The sequence below is a fragment of the Neodiprion lecontei genome, chromosome 4 (genome assembly GCF_021901455.1).
Source record: "Neodiprion lecontei isolate iyNeoLeco1 chromosome 4, iyNeoLeco1.1, whole genome shotgun sequence".
NCBI lineage: Eukaryota > Metazoa > Arthropoda > Insecta > Hymenoptera > Diprionidae > Neodiprion > Neodiprion lecontei.
Window position 1 is genome coordinate 36,830,049 of NC_060263.1, and position 23,046 is coordinate 36,853,094.

The following is a 23,046-nucleotide window of genomic DNA, read 5'->3' on the forward strand; positions in this document are numbered from 1 at the left end:
TCTTGGAATTTCGTACAATATTCATCCGACACTTAATTACTCAAGTATTTTGTGAGGAGGGTAAAATTTGGTACGAAACAACCCCTGGCTTCGGGTCTCAGGAGGCGGGCGTCAATACCTTCCCGGCGCTTTGTGGAAGCCCGAGAATTCCCGGAGCCTGATAAACCGACATGTGTATAACGATAAGCCTTTTTATACCATACAATCCCGAGATTTCTGGGACCCGCACTTAAGGCCCGGTACAAGTGGGCGACGAACCGCCGTTTTATCGCGCAGCGAGTCGAGTTTTGATCGAGTGATAAACGAGCGTCTGCAAGAGAAGTCCTCATAACGCCCGACTTCACGTCTTAGATTTCCATCGCCGAGAAAAATGTCCTCTCTCGGTCTTCGGTTCGCGAATTTTTCGCAAACTCCGGGCCCGTTTCACAGATCCTGAACCCCATCGACGCTGGCTCGTAAAACGTTGGGAATGGACGCTTCCACCGCGTGCTGCACGTGCACCGAACCCTTGGAACGCGTTACACATCCGGTACCAGTTGAGTGGGACGCAGACAACATGATCAAACACTTTCCCAGGTCAGTGTTGGCCCTTCATAACCACTACGCATACCTATCTACTCTCCTGCGACACTCGCTATCGCGGCTTTCACACCGTGGAAACAGGATTATCATTCACCCGGCACTTCTCGAAGCGCAGGAGCTGGCACGCGGACGAGCCAAGACGACACTGGGAGATGCTTCAGCACTGCGAAAAAGTCACGTTTCCAAAGCCCCTTCCCGATATTCCCCTGCAAACGAGGGAGGTATTCGCGATATGGATTTCTTCACCACCATTCGCGAGTTTTAACCGAAATTTTTACCGCGGATGGTTCAATCGTACATTCGTTGACATGTAAGAGCGGAAACGTTCGAATTTCAGGCCCGTTTTTATTGGCATCTTTACGAAGCCTCAGCGAGACATGAGCCGTTTTATCAACAGGAACTTAACAAGACGATTCTCTCCGCGTTGTTCAGGTACAGGTGCCTGCCTTACATCGTTCTATGATTCTTCTGACAAACAACACTTCTCCGCAGGATGATCAACAGGGGTAAGTCCTCCAAGGAAGTCATTCTATCCGATCGGTTGTTCAGACTGAATACCTTCGATTACCTTAGTCGGAAAAGCCTCGTCGATGGGCTGGAAAAATACATTAGGTAATCCATTAACATCGCAAATTTGCAGTCTGTTCATTCAATCATGTCTTTTCGGTGCATATTGTGTTCAGATCACTTGCTCCTTATGTTCAGCTTCTAGGCTTTCCACGCTGTCGAAAGCCAAAAAGTTTTCCCAACTCTACCTCTCGATTGTATTTACACACCCAAAGTTTCTCCGACCAGCCAGCAAAGGAGAATAGAGTCATTCTGCATCGACGGTTTGGGATTGTCACGAAAAGAAGGCCTTCGCCTGGTGACCGCACTCTTCAATTCGCGAAAAACCGTGACGCATTTTTACTGCTGGCGAGCTTTCAAGCGCACTGAAGGACCGCTGCTGGTGGATACGGGTCACCTGGCGGGTTCTGGCCTCTACAAGGACAGGGTGCCCAGAAAACAGGACTGGTTCACGGCCATCGGTTGCCTGGACGCGCTCACCACCTTATCTATGAACTACGCGTACCTGGCAACGCCCGATGGAGACCTGCTCATCGCTTTTTCCAAGTGATTATCCCACGGCTCTGCTTAAAGTGGTCGGGGACAAAGTTTTTTTTTTTTTCTTTTCTTCCTTTCACAAATGGCAATTGCATTGGTGACGAAGTAACGTCTTCTGGTTTAAAAAAAAAAAAAAAAAAAAAAAACAACAACAAATACAGGAAAATCGGGCTTCACTGGCACTGGCTTCAGCTGCTCTGCCTGCCGGAGGAAATTCCGAAAATAACTGATCCTGGCGACGGTGTTGGCGGCTATGCTATCCCTGACCTTGCTTGGATGGAGGCGAAACTTTGGGCGCCATGCCTGAAAGTTCAGTTTGTTTTCGGTAAGGTTCTGTAATTAGGTCACATTCGCCAGTTGTAATGAACTTTAGTCTAAGTCCGGCTCTTGAGACAATAAAGTCACCAAATACTGTACGATGCAAGAATAAACTCATCGGTGAATGAAAAAGAAAAATGTTTAAAGCATTTCGAGCAAATTGGGATGCAACTTCATCGGTACTTTTACCCTAAAGTTGACGCAATAGTGAGTAACTGATAGAACGATCCAATCGCACCATTATTATCTGATGATAGATCAACCTTTCAGTTGGTATTCCGGAACATGAGAAGCACACAAAGTTTCTCACGAAACACACTCCGGTACACTCATTCGTGATGTCAACCGACATCGACTTGCAATTCCGCCAACCTTGGTACCTCGGCTGTACCATGAAAATGATCTGGACGTGGTACCCGAAGACTTTGGGTAAATTGATGACTATGACAAGCATGAACATTGCGGTTTATGAAAATTGTATCAATTGGATTCGATAATGAAAAAAAAACCGGAATTTCATTTATAAAAAGAAAAATATCTTGCTTCTCAGTTGCGATAACTAAAGGCAGAAAAATCGTTGTTTCTCCCACTAACGATGAAAGCACGTTACATCCTCTCACAAAAGTCAGAGGTTTTACTGCTGCCACCTACTGGCTAACGGTACGAGTTGCATGAACTCCGTTCAGACGATCAACGAATTCTGTCGATACTCCAGACTGGATCAGTTTCTAGATTTTAAATTTGGTTTCACATATTTCAGAAATAATCAGATATTCACCATTCGCTTGGGTATTGAATCATTGGGTTTCGTCGCATCGTTATAAGCGTGTAATTACACGTCATTAAAATGATGTCCCTAATTTATTTTCAGTTTACATTTACCTACAGCTGTGGCATCATCGTGAGATTTTCGATACCGAGTTGAAAAAGCTGTTTCCCCTTGTACCAAAATTAAGGGTGTTCGAATTCGTTGGTGAAATTCGCAGGATAGAAACTCTCTGTGCGATGTGTGGCCAAATTCGGGACGAAGAGTGCAGTATGTAGCATTGTTATAACCGTTTACAGAAAACAAAAACAAATAATCAATTCTAATATACTTTTACTGACAAAAAAAAACGCTTATATGTTGTTACAGAGGTTAATTACCTCAGCTTTCAGCTTCAATATCCAATAGCTGATCAAAGAGGTCGCGAAGAATGGAAGAGCGATATAGACGGTTTGATAAACTGCTTCAGAGACACGTTCAAGGAAATGAACGTCAAGTTCGAAGTGAGCTTTTATCCGTGTTAAAATGAAAAGCACTGGATTAAACGGCAATGAACCTGCTCCCATGTAACAGCGTCCGTATTTATGTAGGGTGACGTCTATGTTCAATAAAATGTTTATCGATTCTTCATTCATTCTTTCAATTCCACACCTTCATCTACAATTAATCATTTGTACCTGCCCGCACGGCCTTACAAGTTGCTTTACTTAGAGAAGCGAAACTCCACTTCAATTATCTTTTAATTTTTCAAGCTAAAGTTATACAAAACAAAGTCCCCCACTCGGTTCTGCCTAACACTCATGGGCATTATTTTTCTTCCATCTCTCACTCACGTTCTCTCCCTTTGCGATTTGTTTTTAATTTTGTACCCGTGGTTTGATGAGAAAACTTTATATCAAACTTTTGCCAAAGTTTAGACTAATTATGAGCTGTTCACTCGGTGTACAAGATTTTCGATGGGTCGAGAGGAAGGCGAAGCGCAAGGTTGATAACAATTATCGAGTAAAAATTGGACCAGCTAAAATACACCTAATGACCGTAACATAATTAACAAACTTTCTACCGAATCGAGAAATGAATTTTCAAGTGTTTGACTAACGTGGTTCGTTATGTATCGTCTCAATAATCAACAATCCTGAATGATCTTTTTTTCTTGTTTCCATTCAACACTAAACAGGAGCTATAAAAAGAAACTCCAGGACCTTTCCACCGGTGTTAAGAAGTACGACAAATCGTATTTCACAATTCTTTCACTACCTAAATGATGAAATCTCTTCAAACTTTGGAATAGGATAGAATTTACGATTGTGCTTATGGATAGGCTAAGAAAATTTGGAAAAATTGATGGAATCACTCAAGTAAATTACAGCTAGTATTTGCTCAATTTTATGTACGCTAGTGCAACTGAATCGAATATTTTTTGTATGTTATCATCAATTTTCCAAACTTTTCTCAGTCCACCGACAAGCATAATCATAAGCCTTATCAATTGCCAATGTTTACAAAATACATAATTACTCAAAAATGGTAAAAATTATAAAATGCGATTTGCCGCATTCGACGGAGGTCCGACATCCCCTCAATCATCCGGGAAGTTCCATCAAGCGGAAACATGCAGAAGAAACGAGGCGATATTCTGGTTCGACGACAGTAGGAATCAGCTGTTTGGTGTCAGCATCAAAGGTAGGATACTGTAAGGCATATATTTTGATCCTTTGGCCGTACGTCTGGTTAGCCGTTCGAACAGCGAAGTGTAATTACGCTAATAAATCCAAACGTTTATATTTAGGTCGCATTATTCACTTAAGGAATACTCCGCAACGGCCGGCTTACAGGCCTGCAGGACCTCCCCACCCCCGTCACTTATCCCCATTGCCCATTTAACCAGAAAATTGTCATGATCATACAATGCGTACCGACATCGTTATAGTTATTATAATAGCTCGGGTATCTTGCCCGCTCACGCAAAACAGAGACAAGTCTATCCAAACGCGAAAGTGGACAGTCGCAGTTCTTTTGTCTCCTCAGTACTGCAGGACGGACGCGATCTGCTCTTTGCGAAAAGCTCTGAAGAGGTCGAGCTTCTTACTTCAGAAGATACTCAAGTCTGCTCGAATCACGCGTAATACTTTTTGCCTTTTTTACCCTAACGAACAGTGTGCACAAACATTCGTTCACCAATTGACCAGGCTATTTTCGAAATCCAAACGCGAAATAATTTCGACTCCATTCTCGGGGTTTCTTTTGTTGATTTATGGTAAAGTTCGTTGTGGAATAAGGTGACGAGTTTAATTGGTGCGAATTAATCGAGATAATTATCCAGATTAGATATTTGGTACTTATAAATTACGGTTGGTGAGGAAAGTCGAAGGTTCCTCTCATTCGGACGGACGAGCATTTTTTGCAAGGGAGAAACTTTTTTCGCTAAAGTAAAATCATCTCTCCGTAATGGCATCCGAGGGCTTGGCCAACGAGCTATTGTCAGATTTAATGCCGACTGTTCAGGAGATGAGTCGGTCCATGCAAAACTTTGGGTTTCCCGACTACGCGATATTCATCACGATGCTGGTCTCGTGCGGTGCCGTCGGGGTCTATTTCGGATTCATCAAAAAATCATCGGGCGAAGACGAATACCTTGTCGGTGGGAGGAATATGAGCACATTTCCGGTCAGCCTCAGCTTGATAGCCAGTTTTATATCCGGCATTTCACTCCTCGGAACCCCCACCGAGGTCTACGTTTACGGTGTTACTTACCTCTTTGTTGGTGGCGGCGTCGTCCTCATGGGTATCGTAATGACCACCGTTTACCTACCAGTTTTTCACGACCTCAAACTGACCAGCACCTACGAGTACCTTGAAAGACGTTTCGACAAGAAGACCAGACTCTTCGGGTCGGTTTTATTCACTATTGGAATCGTAAGTTGAATAAAAATAAAGTATACAATATTTTCACTCGATTTAGACTTGCTCAGGAATGTTACGTTTCAATTATCGCACATACTCAAAAGCTTATACAAGATGCAATGATAGTTTCACCAGTATTGAATCGCATTTTTAACTTTTACTACCATAATTGCCAAAAACTGTTGCAACAGTGTTAATATTTCCAAATCTAACGATTACAGTTCTGGACTTCCATGTAGCATTCAATCAAGAAAATTTTTGCCCTCGGTGAAAAGACCAAGTTTTGCTTAAAATCACCCTAAGATGTATAAATCGGCAATAAAATTTATCATCAAGTAGTTATTGTGTAATTTGCCACTCGACTAACCACTGGATATGAATGGTAACGAATATTAGAAAACAAAATTTAACAATTGCGTTGTGTGAATGAAAACAAGTGCCCAGTTTAACGTGTCATTTATATATCGTGTTAGACGAAGCTTAGATTTCTTGCGTTGATAGTCACTTTGTCTCCGGAATTTCCGTTTTTTCTCTTAAAAAGTCGAACGCCCAACTAATGAGAACGTACGAGTGCAATTACTCGGTTCTTCGGCAGCGCAGCTGAAACGTGAGCCCACAGGAAGCTCCTGGGAAATTGGTCACGACTCGCCTTACTAATTATAATAATTCATGTGTAGACGCGATAACTGTCACGAATCAAGGGTATCATGACCGGCCGCCCACTTGCGAATTCTTAAGCGTGCCTATCACGTCTCGCAAACTACGCGCGGTCAAATTATTGCTGTCAACACATATCGCGCAAGCTATGTTTCATGCCTGAATCTTTCGTAAAAATGATCTACAATACTGGGTGTACTCTGTGAGCCTTCGTCTAAACTAATTTCATCTAAAATCCCAAAGACGTGGACGAAAGTTATAAAACAGCTGATAAATACAATAATTACCGATAACGCCAAGTTTCAAATTGTACATCCTGCAGCGCATTCTGAATGTCCTTGTCGTCCTTTCTCATACCCGTGGATTCAATTATCTCCAGAAGCAAATGAAAGAGGGAAAGAACCACTAGCTAAAACTAGGAGTGATTCAACCATCCAATTTATGCGCCAGGATTTATCTTTCCTCTTCACTTGCAGATAACCTGGTTACCCATAGTGATCTACGTTCCAGCACTGGCTTTCAATCAAGGTAAAAATTACGTTCGAATCAAATAACGATTGAAACTGAATTCTTACAAAGTGACCTGAGTACCACTTCTCTTCATTTTTCAGTTACCGGAATAAACGTTCACGTCATTACGCCCTTCGTGTGTATCGTCTGCATCTTTTACACTTGCGTGGTAAGCATATTGAGCAAGATTTATTTCATAAGTAGTACCGTCCCATTATGCTGCATTCTTGTTCCTCTCAATTGTGAACGCCTCATGATCTGTCCAACTTGTTAATCTATTAATACTCTTCCATCCTATTGCGCAGGGTGGTCTCAAAGCCGTTGTTTGGACAGACGTCATTCAGACCGTCGTTATGTTTGGCGCAATACTGCTGGTCATCGTCAAGGGTACCCTAAATCTGGGTGGCATGGAAGTGGTAATCCAGAGGAACTTGGAGTCCGGAAGACTCGAGTTACCAGAGTAAGTACGAGCGGTAATATGCCCGTCCATTCAAGCACAAGGTAGACGAAACGCTACCAAAATCGGAGCGGCCCCATCCACCTGCAATAAAAGAAACATGTATTAAGATCTACTCCCACCACAATTAAATGTACAAGAAAATCGAGTCTGTCAAATTAAAATTGCAAAGACTCTAGAAGTGGCAGCTGGTCTCAGCCTTCGATCGAATCCCTTGTCTGTAATGGATAAACACGTTTGAACTTAAGTACATTGACCTCCAAATGCTAGCAGGGTCAGTGGTCCAAATTATGACCCATCAGCGGTTCAATTCAACAATTCTTTCGGTCACTCGTGACGTGTACACAGGCACAGCTGGAGTATATTCATAGCTCGTAGCTTATTACCTTGTGGATAAACAATATGTAAACGATACCAAGTTTTTTGTTTTTTAAACTTTCACTCACCGAACGTTCTAACGACCTTCGCACCCAATTAGCACGGACTGGAACCCCCTCACCAGACACACGATTTGGGCATTGATTTTTGGCGGCTTTGGTCACTGGCTCCAGACGTCCGCCGTAAATCAGAACATGATCCAGCGTTATCTCTCGCTGCCAACGCTCGTCGCAGCAAAACGGTAGGAAGGTGATCTCCCACTAAACCCTTTGAAGACGTTTTAATTAACGAAAGTGATTCGGAGAGTTAAATTAAAATAAACTCCCTCAGGGCTGTCTGGATCTTCATCTTTGGCGCCCTCAGTCTGGTAGGTGCCTGTGGCTACGCCGGCATGCTCATCTACGCCACTTACCACGAATGCGATCCTCTCACAACAAAGGTGAGGTGCAATTAACTGCGTAAGCTGGAATTAAAACGAGTCTCAGACCGATCAATTCAAAGAGCAAAGAAACCCTGCCCTCCCGGCTTTGATCTTCGCGAGATCAGAACACGGTGTCTGGCCGTGATCCGTCCGGAATAATATCGTATAACAATGTATCTCGCCCCATACAGCTCGCTCGAGCCAAAGATCAGCTGCTCCCCTTATTGGTGATGGATATCCTCGGCGATTATCCTGGACTACCTGGCTTATTTGTCGCCGGAGTATTCAGCGCTGCTCTCAGGTTAGTTGAAATGACCCTCAACGATGGGAAATATTCTTTGACGCGTAATCTATCGTTCTTCGCAACTCGCTGTCTTGTCGCGAATGTCTACTACAGTCTTTCGAAGTCGAATGCAAATGAAAGTTGGTGTCCCTAAGCCTCCGCCTCTCAGGGAAAGCGGTTGTCGTAAAGTAGACATCGAGTCGTTTATTGAAAGTCTTCCAAACTTGACATGATAATATCACCATTACGAGCCGAATCAACACTCGACAATATTTGTATTTCGAATGACTGGTCAACTTCTAGAACAGAAATAAAAATATCGAAGATAATACCGTTCAACGATAGTTCCGATCACTCAGTCATCAAAAGGAACATATGTATGTATATTTTTGTCAGTCCGCCATCATCATTGATATTTTTAGCTCACTGTCGACGGGTCTGAATTCGATGGCAGCCGTGGTGATAGAGGATTTCATAAAACCATTTCGGAAGAATGCGTTCAGTCCTAAAGTCGCTGACCTTCTGATGAAATTGACCGTTGTTACTCTTGGAACTCTTTGTGCCGGACTTGTGTTCGTTGTTGAAAGAATGGGCACCCACGTTCTTCAGGTAAGCGGTAACAGATTCGATAACTTCTGCTCAATCCGAAAAAGGATTCACGGTGTACCTCGTTAAAATCGTTTTCGATTACACAGTTGTCCATGAGCCTGGGCTCGATTACTAACGGACCGTCTCTAGGAATCTTCACAATGGGTATCCTCTTTCCGTGGATAAATTCAATGGTAGATAACTTTGATCTCTTGTCAACTGCCATATGGCATAATAGATGTAATCCGAATGACCTAATTAGTGTGATTATTGGATTTTCGAAGGGAGCTTTGATCGGCGGTGCCTCTGGTCTGGGTGTAATGGCGTGGCTGAGCATCACGGCACAGGCTGCCATTTCGTCCGGTCATTTGAGGTGTGTATTTCGCGTGCACGCGTGTACGTGCGAGTGGACGTAGGAAATTAATTAACGCCCGAGTTCATGCGCTACCAAGGCTTCACGTTCGCTCGTTTCAGGTTCGATGAGAAGCCCGTAAGCACGGAGGGCTGCACCTACACCTTCCCAAAAGTGGAGAACCTGCTTTTGTTCTCACCACCGAACGCCGTCTTGAATGGAACAGACGAAGTCATTGTCTCGTAAGTGAGATTCGCCGGTTCTTTCCTCCTCGTATACGGGCTTATTACATAATCGTAGGAGCCACCCACTCCCGATCTCTGAGTTCACAATGCAGTCGACTGTTGGATACAGTCCTGAACCGGCGCGCAGCTGCCACGGCTGCTTGGAAATTCAGATTTCAAACTTGAAACTTTATTATTTACTTATTCATTCCGGGCATGCGGCGACGCTCTTTGGTCTCTTCACTGTCCTCCATGACGGGGGTTGTACAGTCAGAGCACGGAAAGTGTGGCAAACGGATTAAGGAAATCGGTTCGACCCTCAAAGTCGAGACCATGTTTCGCGGACTCGCTGTCGACGCACTTTCGATTTAACCCAATTGTTTCAGAGAGCCATGGGCGCTGTATCGTCTGAGTTACCTCTGGTACACGTTGGCGGGTGCGCTCGTCTCGATGAGCGTCGGTTTGTTGGTGAGTATTGTGTCTTCTCAAGACACAAAGAAACTGGACCCGTTGCTAGTCGCTCCGTTCGTCAGGCGATACCTGAAAGCTCGTACACACAACGTTGATGAGGAAAATATGCATCGCATGATCAGCACTAATCAGTCTGCTGAGGAGGTCCCGGCAAAACATTGAAGTTACATTGCAGATGGTACGGTACTGTATTGCTACATACGTGGCTCCCTGATTATTGCTAGAACTAAATTTCTCGGTTTGCAGTAAAATTTTCTACCCACGCCCGTAAGGTTGACTGTAATTTTAGATATTGCAACGGTAGCACAAGATGGCACTATTTTTCGGTTGATTCTGCAATATTTACTGTGAGTCAGGTTCAACTAATATTGTGACGCGTACTGCCGTGCCGCAGTTATATTTTATTTCGGTGATTCAAGGAGTATTTCTGGCGCAGTTTTTCTTAGTACGTGGGAACAATGGATGAATCTCGATGAGAGCCTATCCATATTTTTTATTTGCGAAGGCATGGAATTCTTGTCGGTACTTCTTGCCAGTAATCGTTGGGTCGTAAATTTATAGCTGAACTGTAGACGTCTGTGAAAACAGGCACTGCCAGAAATGATGTTTGCAGTGCCTGTAATATTGATTTGCCGGCGATTCGAAGGATTCGAAGCGACGGTGATTTCATACATAATATATCATATTTTATTCTCGATATTCGAAATCAATGTGAATTAGATCAGAACATACAAATAACATTTATAAATTATAGGCAATCTAATTTTTAACATATTAATACTGAATTAAACTTAAATTTAACACGAATTACGTGCACTGCAGGCATTCGCGGTGTTATGATTACTTTCAATTAATTTATTTATAGTGAAGTCAAGTCACTTTAGTCAATCTAAAGCTGAGCTTGTTTTTCACACAGCTGCTATTTTCAAGGTACATTTGTTTTGCTAAATAAAAATATGATGGGTTATCTCCGTAAGGATGAGCTGAGCATAAATAAATTGTGTTTCCACTGTTGGTATGCATGTAATTGTAGCTATGTATAGTTACTTCAATAATTAAATTACTATAGCATTTTTATTTTAAGGGTTAATTTTTTAAAAGCTACATTATATTAGATTTATTGGTCAGCACAAAAGTATTATACTAATATGCGGCCACGTAGAATAAATTCACCGGAAAATGCATTCGAATTCAAGAGAAGAATTAGAAAAGGCTGTAAGTGGCATTATAGAAAAAAAAATTTCTTCAGAAAACACTAACCCTGGAACATACATGCTTTTTAAAATTATTTTTATATTCAAGCAAATGGCATTCCAGCCTGTTTTAATTCTTCTCTCCGGTTGTTACGAGGCTACACTTGAAAATACATTAATACTAAGTTAATTGTTCTTTTCTTTTTTTGTATTTTGTCTTTTTTCTTTTTTTTTTTGTGAGTTCTTTCTTTTTTTCTTCTCACTTTATTTCTTACGATTTAGAATTGCAGTAAATTTAGCTAATTTTGTTACCGATGAACATAGGTCATAGCCAGTTTCTTATTATATACCTTTGTACTGTAAGTCAATCTCTCACAAGCTTCGGAAAGTCATACATGTAAGCGGGTTTTTCTCTCTCTCTCTTTGACAATAATATTTGTGTTGGAAATTAATTATTTAAGTTAAACGAATTTTCCTATTACGTGTACAATTACGACTACATGTATGTCGTATATAATATATATTAATATAGTACGTGCACGATGCTTTTACTTAAATTTTTTTAGTTACCTACAGATAATGTTTATTTGGTCCGTACAATGAGACAGCCAGCTGTAGCTCAATGAACTGAGTTACGCATACGTGGTTGTACATGATTCGCGAAAATGTCAAAGAAAACAAATAATAATAAAAAAGTAAGAAATCCTGTCATGAACGGCGATAAATTAAGTTCTATTTGCTAGAATGATAAATCAATCTGATTGAAGGAAACACAGATGTTGATTTTGGTTTGACGGATGAATGTTGACCAGAGTAAATGATGAGATATTTTCTCTCACCGTGTGTATAAATTTAATATTTAAATGCTTGTCCTCAAGCCTGACGTATGCAACACTGAAATACTTACTTGCACAATAATTTACCGTAAAGCATTAGCCAACTAGCGCCACAAAACTGACAATCATAAAGTACTGTGAAATACAAAAATCTGACTGATCGAAAATACAAGATATCTGCATAAATAAACAAATCACCAAATTCAACTAATGTACCCAAAACCAGTCGAAATATGTTTTGGATAGATGGTTGAAGTCATCGTGATCCTTCGAAATTTCAATAAATGAAAATTAGGCAGAAGCTCGAAATCTCACATATAAAAACCAATGTTGATAAGTATGAGTATATAGAATTTGTGCTAAAGTGATTATTTAGCGCGCTTATATGTGATATGTTTTATTATGAGACGTAAAAACGTGTAAAATTGCAAGCTGTAATCAAACTACAACTAGAAACCAAAATCTTCCAAGTAATAGTAATCGACCATTGAATATCAGCAAATTGCACGAAGCATTTCAAGATGTTATATTCTCTATGAATTAATCTCCTTACAATTAAACAGATAGTTACATTTCAACCCAATGTATCAGAATTAATAATATATATGAGGTATTCCATGCCAACTGAGAGGTCATTTTCCCTCACCCCCGCCAATTTGCTTCATTATTTTTTATATGATTCTACAACCTAAAAAAAGCACTTACCGTTTGTTTCAGATTTTTCGTTCCAACCATTCTTTTTTAAAAAATGTTACAAACATAACAAATGTTTTGTATACATACAAAATATGAAAATTTATGCCTCTAAAAACACATTTAAAAAATACAAAAAAATCAATTCTCCACTCTGAACTATGGCTCAAAATGTTTGTTTTGGGACCCAGAAATTATGTGAATTTTTGCAAAAAAAAAAAAAAAAATTGCGTTTTTTTTTAGGACCATACAAGGGTTTGTAACATTTTTAAAAAAAGAATGGTTGGGACGAGAAATCTGAAAAAAATGGTGAGTACTTTTTTTATGTTGTAGAATCATATAAAAAATAAAGAAGCAAATTGGCGGAGTTCAGGGAAAATGACCTCTCAGTTGGCATGGAATACCTCATATATATTAGGGTGTTTCGTTTGAGACGACTATCTTTTTTTTCGCTCCATTCCCGGAATATCACTCTAAACATCCAAAAAATAATTCTCACCAAAGATTAGCTCTTGATTTTAATTCTAAGTACTCGCTAAATGAATATCAAGTGACCTTTTTTAGGAAATTGAATTCCCTAGAAAGAAGCCCTACAGAATTTTACTGCAAGGTTAGTGGCTTACGAGAAAAATGAAAAGAACTATGGAAAAACTATGAAAAAAATATAGGTGCTTTTAAAGAGCAAAGATTCTTCTATAATTTCCACCTATTACCTAAATAAGGAAATCTAAAATTCATTTAGCGAGTACTTAGAATTAAAATTAAGAGCTCATCTCTGGTGATAATTTTTTTTTGGATGTTTGAAGTGATATTCCGTGAATGGAGCGAAAAAAAAAATAGTTGTCTCAAACGAAGCACCCAAATATATATACATCCATTATTTTTCAATCAAAATGTGCACACCACTATCAACAATTTTGCCGTCGATATTTTTACTAAAAGTATTCTTCAAAAAACGAATTTCCTGAAATTTTCAGCTGTACCGACCTCTTCGTTTTCGATTTATAATTTTTATAAGGCTCGAAGGCCATTACTTTCAATGCATCACTGTTTCCGGAACTCCGGTCCAATTTTCTTTGGAATGGACTGATTTTCTTCATCTTTCAATGTTATTCCCAAATTGCTAAGAAAATTTTAAATCGGTAAAACAAAACACGAGAGCTGTACGATTTTTATCCATGAAAGCGCATTTTTCAGGAAATCCGTTTTTCGAGGACTACTTTCAGTAGAAAAATCGACGGCGAAATCTATGACATAACCGGACACTTTTTGATCGAAAATGAATGGATGAACCCATTTACTTACCATTTCTTAGAAACTAGACTTAACGTTTTTCTCTACAGAGAAAAAAAAAAATTTTTACACCTATATTCCAACTTCAATATAATGTTATTTCATTGTTATACAGTGTTATTAATGACGTAAATATACTTACCATACAAATGTTTGGACGACTTTTATTACTAAATCATGTTGATGTAAATCAAAACTGAAACACTTGTTTCGTCTTATTCTTGAGTTCACATTTCCCTCAATTAATTCTTTTCTCGCCCTCTATGGGAACGTTGAATTTTCAATGGTGCCATTAATTGATTACAGTTCGATAGCTGCAAGTGTATACCTATAATTAACTTTGACTACGACACAGGCGTTGTACGGTCGTGTCTAGGATTGAAAACTTTTTGAACACGTTGAATTTTCTCAAATTATTTCTATCCTAAGTATAGTCATTTTAAAATGACGTTAGTCGGTACAATATAATGTAAAAAATTCAGGCATAATAGCCGGGACAGGTATTCCTTCAGAAATATGTTCAATCTTGTGCACAAGTATTCTAAAAGTTTTCGCAAAAATGTACTTGATTCGTATGCGTGTATTGATTTTTCAGAAATATTACTACTTCCATAATTTTCATGGAGAAAAATTTCTGATACCTACAGTTACAAGTACCTTTTCTGTCAACACAACTATGGGCTATTCCGCGTCAACCGGATCAGTCATATGTCAGATATTTTTTTAATTTGACATGTGGATTGTGTAGGGGGAGTTAGATTTTTGTGCCAAAGCGCGAATCTCATAATGCAAAATTCGATTTTTTATTAACAATAACAAATTAGACTCCCATTTTTTTCAAAAATTCATAACTTTGGCAAAAAATTAGATACAATATATTTTTTTTTCAAATTACGCGGAAAGCTCCATAGAATTTAAAAAAAAATACGAAATGGTAAAAAAAAGTTGTTATCAATTGTTTATTTAACAATTAATTTTTCGAAGATTTTTAAAACAGTGACTGAGACGATCAAAAAATTTTTTTAAAATTCTGACATGTTCCTTGAACTGTACTACAACCTGTGAATTAATTCCAGAGGGGTCTTTTTCTTCGTTTTCGAGTAAAAAATCATTAAAGGTGTCGATGCGCATGAAATTGCGGCGCGCCGAGTCTCTACGTAATGGCGGGCGGCCAGTTGCCGTCCACCGCTACCCCGCGGTGGCGTCGCAGCGTTATTTTAGTCATTTTCACGATGTAGGATATGATTGAAGAATCTGAAAAAAATACTGTACCTTCACAAGGCCTGCTCAAAGCGATAAGTGAAGTTTCAAGAATGTGTTTTTCACCGTTTTTTTACTACAGAGATTCAAAATAACGATTACACACCATGAGAGTGCACATAAATGATAATAATTACATAACTTGCTACTTATTTTAAAATAAAAACACATTCTTGAAACTTCACTTATCGCTTTGAGCAGGCCTTGTGAAGGTACAGTATTTTTTTCAGATTCTTCAATCATGTCCTACACCGTGAAAATGACTAAAATAACGCTGCGACGCCACCGCGGGGTAGCGGTGGACGGCAACCGGCCGCCTGCCATTACGTAGAGACTCGACGCGCCGTAATTTCATGCGCATCGACACCTTTAATGATTTTTTACTCGAAAACGAAGAAAAAGACCCCTCTGGAATTAATTCACAGGTTGTAGTACAGTTCAAGGAACATGTCAGAATTTAAAAAAAATTTTTTGATCGTCTCAGTCACTGTTTTAAAAATCTTCGAAAAATTAATTGTTAAATAAACAATTGATAACAACTTTTTTTTACCATTTCGTATTTTTTTTTAAATTCTATGGAGCTTTCCGCGTAATTTGAAAAAAAAATATGTTGTATCTAATTTTTTGCCAAAGTTATGAATTTTTGAAAAAAATGGGAGTCTAATTTGTTATTGTTAATAAAAAATCGAATTTTGCATTATGAGATTCGCGCTTTGGCACAAAAATCTAACTCCCCCCACACAATCCACATGCCAAATTAAAAAAATATCTGAAAGATGACTGATCCGGTTGACGCGGAATAGCCCCTATTCAAATCGCCGGGAGGCAGCAACAAATTTTTTAAATCTGTTTCATATCGTTTTTAAGTATTTACACTTTTTCACAAAGCGATTTTCTAGAGTTGCGACCTATCGTTCCATTATTTTTTTTTTTTTTCTGTTTTTTTCCATCCTCTGATTTTTCTCCCGATTGTACATTTACAGATCCAAGGAAAAAGTGAAAAATTCACATCGCTACACAGGCGACAATGATTGACGTTAACCAGAAACCTGAAGTTTGTACTTTAATTATAGGATCAAACGAACTTACCTGTAAGTGAAGTTCGATCTTAATTGTATGTAGCGCCTCTTCCTCAAGATCAGAATGAAGTGCCCCTACTATGCACCGATGTCGCCACAATCTTTATAGTTCAAGTTTTTTGTTCCGGTCCTATTCCATGTATATTCCGGTACGCAACTCATTTATTCAAAGTGCTGCTGTAACCCTCAGGGTTTCTAATATATAATTAGAAAAAAGGGGAAAACCTGTTGGGTGGGACTGATCTGTTCGGAAGAGGCGCTACATAAAATTAAGATCGAACTTCACTTACAGGTAAGTTCGTTTGATCCTATAATTGTATTTTGCGCCTCTTCCTCAAGATCAGAATGTAGTTATTTAAAGTTCGTTACGGCAAATATTCCATGACTCAGAAATTCGATATCCTTATATATTTATTTTTCAAACGTGTTATACAATGCTTCTATCCAAAATCGCTTTCGCAAACATGTCTTTACACCCTACAACACGACGCTCGTAGAACCTAGCGAAGGTCCCCGAACGTTCTGTCCAGCCGGCGGCTTTTCTAATCGCGTCTATATTGACCCCACTCTTTTTCGCGGACGAAGTCGATGCATGACGAGTGCTGTAAGCATCAAATACGTCTGTATCTATCCCGCTTTTCATGAGGGTCTTTTTGATCCATCTGCTCAATGTCTGGGTCGATACTCCCTTGTGTGGTTTTTTCAGAGCTACAAACAGTCGAGTTTCCTTTCCTCGTAAATCTTTCGTCTTATTTAAGTACGTTTCCAGCACCGATGCTGCGCAAATACATTTATTCTCGATATAAAAAGGGATGCTCAAAACTGGCTGTGCTCTGTTTATTTTCGAAGTCTTTAACCACACCGGAATTTTAATTTCGATCAACCCCGTTTATTTTTCTATATTCCGAATATCGATGACGCGAGTGCCTGCATACGCTGCGCTGTGACTAGTGCCAACAATGTAACCAGCTTGAGGGTAAGTCTTTTTAACGACATTTCTTCGTTCGGTCCCCATTGCGCAACGTGGTTTAAAACAAGTTGTGGGTCCCACGTTGATTCGTATTTGGGCTTCGTCGGTCGGAGATTCGCGATGCCCTTGAAAAGTCTCCGTACTCTGGCGTCTTCTCCCAACTTGGGCCCCCGCAACAGCGCAATCGCGGATCGGCAGCTGTTCAGTGTGCCATAAGAAGCGCCCTTCTCAAATTCGGCAGACAAAAATCTTATTATTTGTGACGTGTCACATTTGTACGGATCTATGCCCTCTCCATGGCAAAATGACCACCACTTTTTTAGACAGCTGTCCTATTGTCTGAGTGATGAATCCGACAACGAGGAGAGCATAATAGAAAGTGCTTCCTACGGCACGCTTCTCCTCTTCAGCGCTTCCCGAACAGCCGTCCTGCAACCAGGGTAATCCTCCTCCACATCGGGTGCGGTTGTCTATCGAGAGAGCGCAAAAGGTTGACGTTCGGTTTAAAATAAATTGGTTCGCAATCCAACATGGCAGTGAAGACGGGGAACCAAACCTGAGCTGGCCAATACGGTACAATTACGATACCTCTAGCACGGTCGTCTCTGAATTTTCGTAAAACGCGTAAAATTATTGCGAACGGCGGAAATGCATAACAAAACCATCGGCTCCAATCTACCGTGAATGCATCCACCGCAACTGAGCCTGGGTCTCGCGACCAAGAAATATATAGCCCACATTTTGCATTTGTTCTTGTTGCAAATAAATCTATTTCCGGCTCCCCCCATCTAACTTGAATCTCGCGAAAAGCCGAATTCGATAAAGCATATTCTGTTTCTGGCTGAAGTCGTCTCGATTCAAAGTCAGCTTCATAATTGTCCCGAGACGAAATATATGATGCGAAAATGTAAATATTTCTTCTCTCGCACCATTTCCAAATTGTTTTTGCTAGCCTACTTAACATGGGAAATTGAATGCCGCCCATCTTATTGATATATGGAAACGCGGTAGTATTATCGATTCTCAATAATATATCGCAGTCTTTTAGGTTCTTCGCGAAACATTTTAAGGCAAACATGGCCGCCAATGATTCTAAATAATTAATGTGGTGAGCTTGTTCTTCTTGGCTCCAGTGACCATGCGTTCGGTTACCTTCACAACACGCCCCCCAACCGGAGCGCGACGCGTCAGAGGAAATTTCGTGAGCTGCTTTAAACGGCGTTATCGAACGTACTGCTTTGCGAATGTGAATTTTCCACCACTCAAAATCTGCCTGCAAATCGTCTGAGAGATACATGCGCGCCTCAAAATTTCCGTGATTCGCCCCGAGAGCCAAGAATTCTGCTCGCTCAAAATTTTTCATGTGAACCCATCCGTACTTCAATGCTGAGCAACACGAACCTAGTGTACCGATTAATCCCGCAAATTCTCGGATTGTACAGCGGCTCATCCTACTAAATTTTTCAATATTTTGTGCAATCTTGAAAACTTTTTCTTCCGGAAACCTGATATCCAATCTTTCGGAATCGTAAATGAACCCGAGAAATTTAAGTCTCGTCGAGGGAATTACGTGACTCTTTTTTTCATCAATAACAAAACCTAACTTTTCAAATAACCGTTTCGTTATATGAGTATATCTCAAACATTCCTCATATGAGTCCCCCAGAATCAATAGATCGTCTAAGTATATTACCGATAGTAATCCACGCTCTCTGAGATGCAACACTGCCGGCTTAATTAATTTTGTAAATGTGTACGGAGCTCTGTTCAGCCCGAAGGGCATACACGTAAATTGATACAGTTTTCCTTCGAAAATGAACCGTAAAATGTTTTTATCAGATTTCGCAATCGGAATTAGATAATACGCGTCCTTTAAGTCAATAGTCGTCATAAAACATCCGCGAGTTATCATTTGCTTTACCGTTTTACCGTCTTCTAATTTAAAATGCTCCGTAGCTATAAATTCGTTTAGCTGTTTTGAATTCAATGTAAAACGGTGAGAACCATCCGGTTTTGGCACGAGAAAAATTTTTGAGATGAATTGTTCGGTCTCCGACTGACACTTTTGTATCGCGCCTTTCCCCAACAACGTTACGATTTGTTCTCGCATTACCTTCCTTTCTTGATCCGACCACCGAGGCTCGGCAGGTGGTGTGTGTTGGCCTACCTTTGATGTAAAAGGTATTCTATAGCCTGTGATCCAGCTCAGGATGGTTTCGTCCGAGGTTACTTCGAGCGAGCTTCGTTTAAAAAAAGCTAACCGACCGGCCAATTTACATACGTTTAATTGTTTTTCTTCAGAGGCTGACGGTCTTTCTGCTGATAACTCCTCCCCAGTGACGTGGACTTGTTGCCTCGGTTGTTGCGACTTTGTTGAGGCGGGCCCCTCGAGTTTTTTGAATTTTTTCCTTAATCCGGGTTGGCGGGCTGTTTTAAATCCTTCGATGATTGCTGTAAAACTTTAGCAGCTTTTATTTTTTCGCTAAGTTCTTTCCCAAACAGCCAGTCGCTCGATGACAAATCTTTCAGCGTGTCTTTGAACGGTGCCTTGATGTTTTTCAGAATTAGACTCTTCCGGATCGATGTTCCGTCGTGTTGCAGGTCCGCCAGAAGTTTTGCAACGCCGTTGAGGGGTTCTAAATATTGCTTCTTATCCGGAAGATTCGATTTGATCAGCAGATCTATAACCTTCCCCACGCCGGCGAGCGAAGCAGCGACCTTTTTTTGTTTTTCGACAATTCTTTCGTCTCTTTTTACGACTGTACTATCCAAGGCTGCCTTAACCTCCAAATTCAATTTGGGAGGATCGATGAAGACACAATTATGCGGAGGCGAAATCTTTTTCAAAAACCCTTTCCGTTCCTCCGCCGGGAGACCCTTCTCGATAATTTCCAGCCAAAGCGCCGCGAGATGACTGTGCACCGCCGGTGCTAGCATTCGTTCCGGTCTGAGACGTTCTCCGAACACTTCCAAGATCTCTGCCTCCAATTCGGTCTCTTGTGTCTCGGCTGACACCTCTCCCGTATCTGGCTTCGCATTGGCAATAATCGCGCCAGTCGTAATGACTGGGGTATCCGCGACCTCTTGAGTGTTCGGTTGAGCAACGTTTGTTTTGTCGCCGGAGTTTCCCTCCTGTGGGTCGAACGAGGAAGATATCGAGTGCGCTCGTGAATGCGAATCAAAATGTTCTCTCGGTGACTCGCTTCTCGAGTTTCTTGCGCGATCCAGAGAAAACTCAGTCCCACTGCGTCTATCGCGGTCGCGACAGCTCGCAGGATCCATGTACGAATGATTTTGTTCTCGTTGATAGGAGCGACTACGCCTAGAGCGACGATCTTTGTCACGACGATTTGCATAATCGTCGTAACTTTTATCGTCACTGCGATAACCTCCGCGGTCTTGGCGTCGATGTAACCTTGGTGAGACGTAATCATCGCGATCTCTTCTATGAGATCGACTCCGTGTCGAACCCCGTCTTCTATCGTACGTTAAAGCGAGAAGAGAACAAAAACAAAATAAATCGGCTTGTTTATATTTGTCTCTTGTTTATAGAATCTAGGGTTATTCGCTTCCACGAGTCGGTTGCATACCACTACGTGAAATATTGTATAAGGCCGGCGGATCTTACACTCGCGACCGTTGGACGATCGTGAGACAGAATCCGCATGGCGTAATGTACAGGGTTATGTACACATACGATGTTGCAGACATATGGTTTATGGTTGGACCAAGAAAACACATTTTTCCCTTTCGTACAATATCGAATCCCACGAAGAATCTCAAATGCTCACTACGCTTGTCTTCATGGTTTCCGTCTATTTGCTTTTGAAATTGTTTCTCCAGCCATTCGACTCGATCTTGTAGTTTCTTTCGATCCTCGTCGTCCGACGTGCGATGCCTGTGTTTCTTTTTTCCCATTTCTCTTTCTTTTTCCTTTTCCAATTTCTGAGTAAACGTGTGACGTGATCGGCACAAAGAAGAAAAATGAGTTGCGTACCGGAATATACATGGAATAGGACCGGAACAAAAAACTTGAACTATAAAGATTGTGGCGACATCGGTGCATAGTAGGGGCACTTCATTCTGATCTTGAGGAAGAGGCGCAAAATACAATTAATTTAACATGTAATCATTTCTCTACTTTCTGCTATACTGTACGCAGATTTTTGATGGTTCAACGATACTCACTTCAAGATCTTTGATACTCTTTTTTATAAAGAGATAATGATGGGTGATTTTCGTCGAGTGTTGATTAATCGAAAAGAAATTTTTTTTCCTCAGCAATATTTTATTGCAACGTTTCGATCGGGCTGCAACCGATCATCTTCAGGCTGAAAGTAACATTTCTTAAGCATGGTGTTGACCTTGCCATGCTTAAGGAATGTTACTAAATTTAGCCTGAAGATGATCGGCTGCAGCCCGATCGAAACGTTGCAATAAAATATTGCTTAGGAAAAAAAATGTCTCTTCAATTGACCTACACTCGACGAAAATTACCCATCATTAATCCTCCAACGATCGCTAACTTCAAAATATAAAGAGATACTGACAATGTAAATATGCTTTTTCACTGTTCATACTATTAGGCATCAGCCTGTGTGAATACGATCGCAAACGTTTTGCGATCAAACATACGACGCAAAAACTTTCACCATACCGTTCAAGAAAATTTTTCGTTTTCATCCGATTCGCCAGATTCTCGTATACTGTCACTTTCGTTACTGTTATTACCTATAGTATATATTCAACTGATAAAATTCCTTTTATAGCTGGTGATTCCTTTTTTTCTTACAGGTATATATCTTGATTTGACACTACTCTAATTACACTGAACCACCAATAGCTGCAAGGCTCTACGAAGGTGGGAATTGGGCGTTCTCCTCATGAATCATCATTAGCCTCCCATATTCCATAGAGCAGTGCTGCTCCTTTTTTTGCTGTAAAATATTTCATACTATTTTTAAGAATTTTGTATCGCAAATTTCACAGTAAATTTCTACAATCTACTGTCACTCACAGTGATTCCACGAAAATCTCCCCAAGACACTTAAAACTCTACGCTAATGATAAACACAAACACCACAACACATATAGGTATATATATTGTAATACAACGTGTACGGCTTTTAGTCAACAAGACTATTTTCGGTACACAGGAATAGTGGTATAAGGCAGGTACAATAGCCGATAGTGGAAGCATTAGAAATTGGAAGATTGAGCATAGACCAGAAAATTGGTAACATGCAGTATTTTTACGAGAGGGAAATAGAATGAAATGACGAAGAAAAGGAAGAAAAAAACCAACAAGGTAACGGAAAACACCTCCGAAAGTTTGGAAGGGTTAATCCCTTGATCACCGCCGTTGACGGAAGCTCACCTCCAAACTGTCCTCCACCGCTTCGTCGGTGCTGGCACTCTCACTGACAACGGTGCCTTCGTCGAGCATAATCTTTGTGCCAAAACCCTCCAGCTCTAAGTCAAGGTACAACTGGCTAAGCTGGTCGTTGACAAGAAGTGGCTGAGTGAACTTTTTCAAAACTTTTTTATCTGCCTCTAAAACCTCCTGGAGTGTCTTTGAGTCCATTTGGTACCCGTAAATCAGCTCTGGAGTCAATTTGACTCCATCCAGCCATGAAGGCTGTTTCCGTAATGCTTTTATCTCTTTGTCGCTGTTCGAGACATCTGTCTGTTTGCCGCCAGTGCTCTG

At 40.6% G+C, this 23,046-nt stretch overlaps 4 protein-coding genes across 4 annotated transcripts in view; 2 read left to right on the forward strand and 2 right to left on the reverse strand.

The window, feature by feature from the left end:
• Window positions 1-469: 469 nt before the first annotated feature.
• On the forward strand, window positions 470-3,382 carry LOC107223830. The gene is made up of 7 exons (XM_046737979.1): window positions 470-576; window positions 1,075-1,194; window positions 1,378-1,695; window positions 1,779-2,011; window positions 2,275-2,433; window positions 2,876-3,040; window positions 3,140-3,382. Exons 1-7 carry the CDS (start codon window positions 470-472, stop codon window positions 3,292-3,294), a joined length of 1,257 nt encoding a protein of 418 aa, XP_046593935.1. The 3' UTR covers window positions 3,295-3,382.
• Window positions 3,383-4,752: 1,370 nt separating this feature from the next.
• On the forward strand, window positions 4,753-11,742 carry LOC107223831 (sodium-coupled monocarboxylate transporter 1). The gene is made up of 12 exons (XM_015663649.2): window positions 4,753-5,686; window positions 6,808-6,859; window positions 6,943-7,010; window positions 7,147-7,301; window positions 7,777-7,917; window positions 8,007-8,115; window positions 8,289-8,398; window positions 8,803-8,989; window positions 9,076-9,162; window positions 9,253-9,341; window positions 9,443-9,562; window positions 9,931-11,742. The coding sequence occupies exons 1-12, from the start codon at window positions 5,219-5,221 to the stop codon at window positions 10,175-10,177; spliced, it is 1,833 nt and encodes a 610-aa protein (XP_015519135.1). The 5' UTR covers window positions 4,753-5,218; the 3' UTR covers window positions 10,178-11,742.
• A 7,246-nt stretch (window positions 11,743-18,988) lies between these two features.
• Window positions 18,989-21,833, reverse strand: LOC124293850. Its single transcript, XM_046736448.1, has one exon. It carries the CDS (start codon window positions 20,619-20,621, stop codon window positions 19,749-19,751), a length of 873 nt encoding a protein of 290 aa, XP_046592404.1. The 5' UTR covers window positions 20,622-21,833; the 3' UTR covers window positions 18,989-19,748.
• A 40-nt stretch (window positions 21,834-21,873) lies between these two features.
• The window catches only part of LOC107216923 (period circadian protein-like), a 29,849-nt gene continuing 28,676 nt past the window's right edge, over window positions 21,874-23,046 (reverse strand). The window contains exons 10-11 of the mRNA XM_046736443.1: window positions 22,717-23,043; window positions 21,874-22,276 (exon numbers count right to left, since the gene is read on the reverse strand). Of these exons, the coding sequence (XP_046592399.1) occupies window positions 22,193-22,276; window positions 22,717-23,043 (411 nt within the window). The 3' untranslated portion in view covers window positions 21,874-22,192. The remainder of the gene's footprint in view (window positions 22,277-22,716; window positions 23,044-23,046) is intronic.

Excerpts from the sequence above, each read along its gene's own strand:
- LOC107223830 (XM_046737979.1), top strand. The coding sequence starts at position 470 with ATGGACGCTTCCACCGCGTGCTGCACGTGCACCGAACCCTTGGAACGC. Across the intron at positions 577-1,074 it reads ATGATCAAACACTTTCCCAG|GATGATCAACAGGGGTAAGT; the intron begins GTCAGTGTTGGC and ends ACTTCTCCGCAG. Across the intron at positions 3,041-3,139 it reads AATTCGGGACGAAGAGTGCA|AGGTTAATTACCTCAGCTTT; the intron begins GTATGTAGCATT and ends ATGTTGTTACAG.
- LOC107223831 (XM_015663649.2), top strand. The coding sequence starts at position 5,219 with ATGGCATCCGAGGGCTTGGCCAACGAGCTATTGTCAGATTTAATGCCG. Across the intron at positions 8,399-8,802 it reads GTATTCAGCGCTGCTCTCAG|CTCACTGTCGACGGGTCTGA; the intron begins GTTAGTTGAAAT and ends TGATATTTTTAG. Across the intron at positions 9,563-9,930 it reads ACAGACGAAGTCATTGTCTC|AGAGCCATGGGCGCTGTATC; the intron begins GTAAGTGAGATT and ends CAATTGTTTCAG.
- LOC124293850 (XM_046736448.1), bottom strand. The coding sequence starts at position 20,621 with ATGGATCCTGCGAGCTGTCGCGACCGCGATAGACGCAGTGGGACTGAG.